The sequence below is a fragment of the Setaria viridis genome, chromosome 6 (assembly GCF_005286985.2).
Source record: "Setaria viridis chromosome 6, Setaria_viridis_v4.0, whole genome shotgun sequence".
Taxonomy (NCBI): Eukaryota; Viridiplantae; Streptophyta; class Magnoliopsida; order Poales; family Poaceae; genus Setaria; species Setaria viridis.
In genome coordinates, this window is record NC_048268.2 from 11,365,273 (window position 1) to 11,374,211 (window position 8,939).

At 43.0% G+C, this 8,939-nt stretch overlaps 1 protein-coding gene across 6 annotated transcripts; it reads right to left on the reverse strand.

Moving 5' to 3' along the window:
- Positions 1–465: 465 nt before the first annotated feature.
- LOC117861087 (probable E3 ubiquitin-protein ligase XBOS35) lies at positions 466–5,982 on the reverse strand. 6 transcript variants are annotated; one of them, XM_034744567.2, is made up of 12 exons: positions 4,696–4,974; positions 4,279–4,476; positions 3,992–4,197; positions 3,785–3,844; positions 3,214–3,285; positions 2,954–3,129; positions 2,644–2,804; positions 2,464–2,522; positions 2,340–2,386; positions 1,746–1,886; positions 1,218–1,309; positions 466–1,125 (listed from the first exon to the last, which is right to left on the reverse strand). In XM_034744567.2, the coding sequence occupies exons 3-12, from the start codon at positions 4,184–4,186 to the stop codon at positions 677–679; spliced, it is 1,452 nt and encodes a 483-aa protein (XP_034600458.1). In that variant the 5' UTR covers positions 4,187–4,197; positions 4,279–4,476; positions 4,696–4,974; the 3' UTR covers positions 466–676. The 6 variants fall into 6 exon arrangements, with proteins under 6 accessions (XP_034600458.1, XP_034600453.1, XP_034600459.1 ...); XM_034744562.2 differs by lacking the exons at positions 4,279–4,476; positions 4,696–4,974 and adding an exon at positions 5,424–5,982; XM_034744568.2 differs by lacking the exon at positions 4,279–4,476.
- Positions 5,983–8,939: the final 2,957 nt, after the last annotated feature.

The window sequence follows — 8,939 nt, forward strand, 5'->3', positions numbered from 1 at the left end:
GACTCCTTACAGATGGTGGTCGACACTAGCAATTTCGGCATGCACCTCGAGAGCCCTACACAGATGGTGGTCGACACTAGCAATTTCGGCATGCACCTCGAGAAAGGGCTTAAGATCACTTATCATGCTCGTAACATGGACAATCTAGAAAGAGCGGAACACAAGGATCTTCAAGGGGAAGGAGTCCACAAGCACGGCGGTGCTAGCTAGGATACACGAGGATGCGACGGTCTGGATCATAGCGGGAGCGAAGCAATTGGCAACCATGCTTAGCCGAGTTTAGTGCCTAGCCGAGTTTAGCGCTTTCTATTAGCCTGTATGTAGCCCCTCTTTTTTCGCCTTTCTCTTTGGAGGGCGAGTCGGGCAAGTGTAACTATTTTTTCTCCCGTCTGCGATCTCCTTTTTAATATAAGGCAGCTCTCCTCGTTTAACAAAAAAAATACAAAGATCCATTAACTTGCTGGCTTTTGTAAATGAAGATGGTATATACTTCACATATATAAGTAGATGAACGAGTCATGTACACAAACAGATCTTCACTATGAGGATTGCATGCATATTACATGACAAGAAAAACATAAGCAAAGAGAAACATGAACAGACAGTAAACAATTTTAAACTGCCAAGCCCCGAAAACTCGCAGCAAGGGAGGCACAAAACCAACAGAGGGATGCTATCAAAACTCTGAATATCTCCTAATTCTTTCCCTGTACGATGATGACCGCTGCACATCTGGCCTGAGACAGCTAATGAGGCAAGGCACCGCCTCTTCAGCTCCTGTGCAGTTCAACTTTAGTGACGACAGTTTCCCGGAGCCAATGGATCTAAAAGAGGAGCATCCCAGCTGAACCGATGCGGAGCGCAACCGACGTGTGTCAGGCCGACGATGTAAGGAGCTGGCACGATTGGGAGCAGTGCCTGCGCCTGCCGCACATAGAGCTAGCGATGTACTTGTCCATGGTAGCTCCTTTATCGGGGTGGTACTCGTGAGCTTCATGAAAGAGACAATGGCGTGCCTGCACAAAGGGCATGGTATGGAGCCAGGAACGCCACGGGTTGATGTTGAGCTGCTTGTGGTCGAGCACAAATAGAGTGCGCATTTGGTGCAGAACTCATGGCCACAGCCTATTTAAAATGCAGTTGTTGATTATATTTGCAGAACTCATGGCCACAGCCTCATGAACAATGCATCATGCATAAGTCAGTTTTTTCAGTACCTTCTGCAGCTACCGTGCATTCCACCTCCAAACATATGACACATGGATCCTGACATGTTGAGGAGGCAGAAGTCTTTCTCCATCCGCACTCACTGCAAAATATTAAAAAAGGGTTTAATTTGAAATGGCACATAAAAAATAAAAGAAAAAAAAGGAAAACATGACAAAGCTCATATATGTTTTTGCGAACTTCAAAATTAGAAGTTGGGCATAGAAAGAAATATTGGTTTCTTATTATCAACATTCCGCAGCCAGTGAAATGCATGTCCTCCCAAGGTGCAGTATAACTCCGATGGTTTGGACCAACTCTATTGTTTTAGTTCCCAAGGACAAAGATTATAGGAAAATGCTGCTGTACAGCATTGGCAACCTTCACTTCTTTCACTGGAGCAAGGTATCTTGATACAACTACTAGGGCACAAATGTTTGGTAAATTTTAGATGTTCTTACAGAAGATTGACTTTTAGTCGCGGGCACTTTATGATGATATTTGAATAACTACATATTTTGTCTGGTATTTAAACTCACCGAGCGATTTTGATAATGCTCATAAGTGGTAGACACAAGTATGGTGAAGGAAGAATGCGTATTCGGCCTTCTGGCTGTTTGCTTAGGATGCCTTCAACACTAGTTTTGTGCCACAAACGAGCCACATGTAGGGGAGTATACCTTCAAGTAAATTGCATTGGAAAAGTAAGTAATCCAAACAAGTAGCATGGAAGTCTTTTGCTAACAAGGGATTAACATACTCCATCCCAATCGCTCTTTCTTAATGGGAAAACAAAAGCTTAAAGTTTCCTGTGAGATACAAGAGCATACGACATCGGAATTCATTACAAGTAACAAATGTTAAAAATAGCTTCAGGATTTGAGTAAACTTCAAAGGAAAATGTGGTTTAACTAGATTTAAAACTTAACACTGGTTAGAATAGAAAATATAAAATAGCAGAGTAAAAATTATGAAGATGACTATGTAAAGAGATCTTATTTCACAACACATTTGTGATAGCAAAGATCATAATCTTGCTGTGGCAGTTTTAAAGTTAAACTTTTTTGTAAGATAAGTTTATTTAACTGATTTGCTGCAGGAACAAATTTTATGATTGACTGGCCAGTACATACCCATTAGCATTTTCAGCTCCCATGTTCGCTCCTGCTGCAATGAGAAGCTGTTTAGCAGAAATTAGTAAATGGGAGTTAACATATTGCTTAAATTATCATAAAATTGAAAAGTGAACCATCATACTTGGCAGCAGACAGCACTTCCACCACATGCCGCATAATGGAGAGGAGTGCTCCCTGAACCTGCATGAAGAAATTAATTAATCTACGATCATATTAAAGGGTCAGGAAAACTAAACTTGTCATCCACAGTTTCATGCCAAACAAGGTCAAAGTTCATGTGCCATCTCTCTTTAATACTTACCAATGAGGTCAATAGTTGAACCATCATTTACAGTGACCTCAGAGACAGAAGCTCCAAGGTCTAATAGCAATTGCACACTCTCAGCATGCCCATGAAGGGCAGCCAAGTGAAGCGGGGTGACGCCACCATCCGACTTACCATTAATTAGCCTCCGGAGAGATCTGGAGAGCACAAGAAGAAATGACGCAAATTTATCAGTGAGATAAGATGACCACATAAATAAATGCGCGGAGAGTATAAGTAAAAATGATGGAAATTTATAAGTGATTAGAAAGATGCCAACATAGATGAATGTAAGGATTTTACATACATTGCATCAAAGGTATCCTTTTTTGTTTCATCTGTGGACTTTCCATGCATAACATTCCAAAACTCTGACAAGCTAGGCACGTAATCAGCCACAAGAAGCCGAATGCACCGAGTATGACCTTTTAGGGTGGCAAAGTGAATAGCTGTTGCGCCACTAAAACAATCTCTCCTGTGAATCTAGAAATTCAAGATACAGATCACTTGCATAAATAGATATTTCGGAGTAATTTGACCAAAAATGAAAAGGTAATGTTCACTTACATTTGCTTTGAAAAGAACTAGAATCTGTACAACTTTCCAGTGACCATATAGACAAGCTTGCATCAGAGCAGTCTGCGCAGTTTAATGTTCAGAGTTAGCAAAAAAAAAGCATAGAACTTAAAACATAACTGGGAAGAACAATCAGGTGATACCCATTGAAGAATAGTCTATCTCTATAAATTTGAAGTACCGAGCAGTAAGTAAACAATCAGTTGATACCCACTGCAAAATAGTTTATCTCTATCAATTTTTAAGTACTGAGCATTTCACAACAAACATCTGGACTCCGTACATTAGAAATCAACCAGGAAAAGGAAATAAGGATATATCACTTAAAGTTCCACTCCGTGAAGCTACTAATTGCCACTCGAAAAAATAGCCAGGCACAGGACTATAAAACTTGCAAGTAGTTTTGTATCATACTGCTGCATAAACCACTTATGGAATATATTATTGGCTCAATGTTTTTCCTAACATATTCCTGAATGAAAACTCACTGCTGATGAAACTATAAACTCTAAAGGAAGATAACAATATCATTTAAGATCTAAGGTGAGAAAGAGAGATTTACCTGTCCTCTGCAATTTCTAAGGTTGATGTTAACCCCGGATTCGATTAGGAGGGAGACAATCTATCATGGAGCAACGAGATATTGTTCGTCAAATAATAGCAAATTCGCATACTGATAACTGATTAAATGAATTAAAAAGGCAAGTTGGATCTAGAATTATTGCAGAAAGATCAGGAAACGATTTTGCAGACAAAATCAATGGTTTACCTCATGGTGGCCCTTCGCTGCCGAGTAATGGAGGGGCGAGTTTCGGATCCCGAACGTCGAGTACCGGGCAAGGCGAGGGTTGAGCTCCAAGAGGGCCCTAGCCTCTTGAATGTCTCCATCCCTTGCGGCTGAGACGAGTCGCTCGCCAGTAGCCGAGCAGCCGAACGAATCGCCCATCATACCTAAGATCCCCATGGCGCTTGTACCTATGTAAACACAAAATATTAGCAACAATTCTTGCAGAGACTTTCCAAGTACTGGATATCAGTATATCACTAGTTGAGCACCCTATGGAACAGCACAGAACCACAGAGTTCTTAAAGCCGAGATATGTTGAGGCAGGCACCAGAATGGAGAGCGGCAATAGCCTTATACTGATATGGGAAGGGAATTCGCCACACACCACTTGGGCACTCCACCAAGAAACTGATTCAGGTAAAGCGGAAAATACACCACATGTCCCCTTGACAATAAACACAAGAATCCTACATAAGCAGCGACAAAATGGCGTCACAGACTCAGCGTTTTCTTTGAGTAGCTAGCGAAGGATAGAGGGTAAGGCGGGGTAGTAAATGAGTAACTGGATCACTACGCCAGCTCCTACAAGAAGCCGATGTGAATAAATAGCAGCACAATTGGGTTCTCCATGCAGGCAACTACCCAAATTGAACGAATGAACAAGGACTTTGAACAGAGAGGATAACCTCAACTGATCCAAGAAGATACTAGTACTGCATCCACATGGATCAAAGTAAACAACAGATGCCACCTTTCCTTAGGAAACAAACCCAGTTGATTGGGAACAATAGGAATGGTGACTTGTTTAAAGAAAAGAAGAGGAATATAGATGAAGATAGCTTCTTCCCCAAATTGATCCAGGAAATGGTAAGCAGCAGCATACCAAACCAACCATCTTTATTTAACTGCAATTATTGTTTTTCCTACTATTCTGCAGACCACAAAGCGATGTGGTCAGATGGAGGCGGAGACGCAGTAATGGGGTGGAGAAAAACAGCAGCAGAGACGCGTCGCTGTCTCCCCTGTCCCTCTCGGGGCGGAGGGGGAGACGGCCCCATCGGCCCAAGGAGGAATGGCGCAACTACCAGCGCCGGCATTGCGCCCCGGATTGACCTTGGACAGGCGAGGAAAAGGCAAGAACGGCAAATGGGAAGAAGAACCTGAGCGCATCGGTACAAACGCCCACTTTTGTCATTCGAGAGAAGGATGGACGGACCATAAAGAGGAACATTTCAGCGACTAATAACCAAGAAAATCGAGACTGGATCAAAGCATCCAACCCGAAATTAAGCAGGCATTAGCGCTAAATCCCTGCCGAAACAAGGATCAGATCTCCCGGTGGCGAAATGGCCGAGAGAAATGGCCTCCGCGCGAGCAACCAGAATCAATCAAGAAATGGAGGCAGTCGGCTCACCTCGCGAGAGCCCACCAGAGTGGAAGAGGGGATCTTCAGGCGGCGGCCGGCGCCGGGGAAGCCGAAGCCCTTCGTCCTCCTCTTCCACCGCCTCCGCCTCCGCCTTGCCGCCGCCGACGCCAACTCATCAAGAAACCAACAAGTATTCAGGGACAGCAGGGCAGCGGCGGCGGAGGAAGAAGCGGGATCAGGGGCCGCAGGTGGCTCCGCCCGCCGCGTTCTAGCTAGCTGTCCCTGTCAGTGGATGAGTGGACCGGCGCTGCCTCGCGCCGGGACAGGGCGGGATGGGAGGAAGGAACGAGGTGGAGGCGGGGGCCAGGACAAGGGACAAGGGGCGCGCGCGCATGCAGCAGTGGAGAGCACGAGGAGATGGAAGGAGAGAGTATTGTCGAGGCTCGGCTCAGCACGAACGCATGGGTCTCGCTGCGCCGCGGCGCGCGGCTTCTGCAGTTTCTTCTTTCTTGTAGCGCCGCTGCAGCGGCGGACAGCGCGGGCGGAGCCGCAGAGGGCGCGCGGCGCGTAACGGGGTTGGTGTGTGGCGAATGGCGATTGCTCTGAGCTTGCTCCGGCTTCCTGCCTTGGTAGGCTTGGTACCTGACAGGCGATTTCTTCGTTTTCTGCCTGGGTACCCGACAGTGACAGTAGTTACCTGAATTACCTGCTATTTTAACTCCGTGTACGGATAAGATGGCCAGCTTTATTCTTCTTTCTGACATGGAGACCGATAAAAAAAAATTAATCGGGGCACCTGGTGAAAAATACGGCCTTGTTCAGTCCCAATTTGGGAGTAGCAAAATTGGCATTTTGCCATAAATGCGCAACTGTAGCGTTTCGTTTGTATTTGTGAATTATTATCCAAATATTGACTAATTAGGCTCAAAAGATTCGTCTCGCAAAGTACAACAAAACTGTGCAATTAGTTTTCAATGTCGTCTACATTTAGTACTCCATACATGTACCGCAAGTTTGATGTGATGGGGAATCTTCTTTTTGCAGTGTCAAAGTTGGGAGTTTGGAAGGAACTAAGGCCTTGTTTAGTTTCCAATTTGGGAGTGGCAAAATTGGCATTTTGCCATAAATGCATAACTGTAGCATTTCGTTTGTATTTGTGAATTATTGTCCAAACATTGACTAATTAGGCTCAAAAGATTCGTCTCGCAAAGTACAACAAAACTGTGCAATTAGTTTTTGATTTCGTCTACATTTAGTACTCCATGCATGTACCGCAAGTTTAATGTGATGAGAAATCTTCTTTTTGCATAGTGCTAAAGTTGGGAATTTGGGGTAACTAAACAAGGCCTAAACATGGCCTACTTGTATCCTGACGAACTCGAGATGGCATTTATTTGCAAGCTGAAATTTTGCTTTTGTTTGACGTAATGTGTTTTGAAATAGCGGCACACCCCTATGAGGGATTGTCCAATTGTCCGGATCAGCGTACGGGTAAGGGAGAGGTACAAGGACATCTGAAGACAAGATAGTAAAGTTCAACCGTGCTTACCACTGGTTAATTGGTACTACATCTGGGCATCTTTGACATTTGCAGAGCAAGGGGTAGAGGAGTGTGGAAAAACTGGATATATAATTGCGCTGCTTATTGATTTCGTCGATGGACCTTGTTTGTTTGTCGACAACTCGGGATATGATGGATGTACCCAACTTTTCGACGGCGTGTACGGTGGACCATGGCGGTCAATTCTCCCAAGAATCAGAGAAAATCACCACATAACAACAAACTGGTCCTAAAGTATCGAAATGGATCAAATATCTTGGGTGAACCCCAGTAAACATGACAGATAGATATTTCCTCAAAGGAACAAAGTGGCACGGTTAGACTTAGACAGCAAAGATAGCTAAGGATTTGCTACTACAACAATCGGCTTCATGGAACTGAGCTATACTTTCTTTGGTCAAGTAAACAATTTTTTTAAAGAAGGCACTAAGACGTAGACATTTGTATACACATATGTATACTCACTACTATAAATACATGTATGCGTACCACTTTTGATATATCAAACCTATTAATTTTGAGATTGACGAAGCCACTATGATCGTCTCGTTATTAACGGGCACGTCACCTACCGTTAGGAGAATACCTTTGAGATATCAAGGTTGATAATTTTGAGATTGACGAAGTCACTATGAACGTCTTGTTATTAACGGGCACGTTACTTACCACTGAAAGAATATCACTCTTATTTTTTTAATAAATTTAGAAATATACGAGTATACCTGATGGATCAAGTAAATAATTTTGGCCGTGGAATGTATGTGATTGGTCTTTCCGACAAGTTGGATGTTGATACTCGAATACGACATTTCAAATCTACAAATGCTTTCTGGTTTTCTTCTTTTGCCATTATATTAGCGTCACCTCACATTGACAGTTGCTCCTTATCAAGCATTGTGATGTCGGTGCCCACTCTCTCCCGCTTTTAAGATCTAGTTTGGATAATCAATTCCTCTTCTAGATTGGAGAAGATTAGGGGATAAACTAATTTCCTCTACAATCACTCGCGTTCCCCTGCAATCCACACAGAAAACAGTTGTCTCCAAACTAGTACTAAGGCAACCTATGTTCCTTACCTGTTCCTCTTTCCTTCCCCGCTACTCATATAATTCAATCTGTGTGTTCTCATCTAGTATAATCGACAGATCCTATAGGCTTCTCCCCAAAATAAAATTACATAGGCTCATTGCATGCACCTACAATAACAATAAGCATTATAATCCAAAGAAGAAAGGCCCGTTAGAGTAAAGTATTGCCAGATCATGAATACCAATCATGAATACCAGTATGCTGCTGCAATTGTTGTGGATACCATCACTACCGGAGGATCGACTTCTAGTACCGGTCAGTAATCCTCCTTTAGTATCGAGCGCTCGACCGGTATCGCTCGATCGGTACTAAATATCATGCTATTTAGTACCAGTCAGCCCAACCGGTACTAAATACGCCATTTAGTACCGGTCAGTAACACCAACCGGTACTAAACTGCGAGCCACGTCGTGCTGTTGTGGACGACAGTTTAGTACCGATTTGTTTTACTGACCAATACTAAAGTTTATTCCTTTCTTTTTTTTACCCTATTAATTCGTATTCGTCTCCAACGTAGCTTTTACTAATAATATTACGTTAATATATCAACCCATTCAAATCCAAGTATCACAAATATCAACCCATTCAAATCATTAACACTCAATAGTTCGTACATCAATACTTAAGAACTCAATAGTTCGTACATCAATACTTAAGACCTTAGAGATAGCAAGTTCAAATCCATAAGAAAAGGGTACGACAGGAGTACATCCATACATGCTACATATTTAATAATTCGCTTCACTTACATAGATATGCCAAATAGCTTAAGCTTCCAATCGTAAAGTCTAGAACTTCATCAATATAAGCTAGACCATGAATTAGTGCAGTCTCTAGCGCTTCACAAGGATGGTCACATGCACTACCATAAATCTCGAATAATGGTGACAATGTCAACTGAAATGGCCTGTAGA

Bases quoted from the DNA above. Each gene is read 5' to 3' on its own strand.
- LOC117861087 (XM_034744562.2), bottom strand. From the start codon at position 4,186: ATGGGGATCTTAGGTATGATGGGCGATTCGTTCGGCTGCTCGGCTACT. The intron at 3,286-3,784 runs GTAAATCTCTCT...TAAACTGCGCAG, and splicing joins TTAGAAATTGCAGAGGACAG to ACTGCTCTGATGCAAGCTTG. The intron at 1,310-1,745 runs GTGAGTTTAAAT...AATATTTTGCAG, and splicing joins AGCATTATCAAAATCGCTCG to TGAGTGCGGATGGAGAAAGA.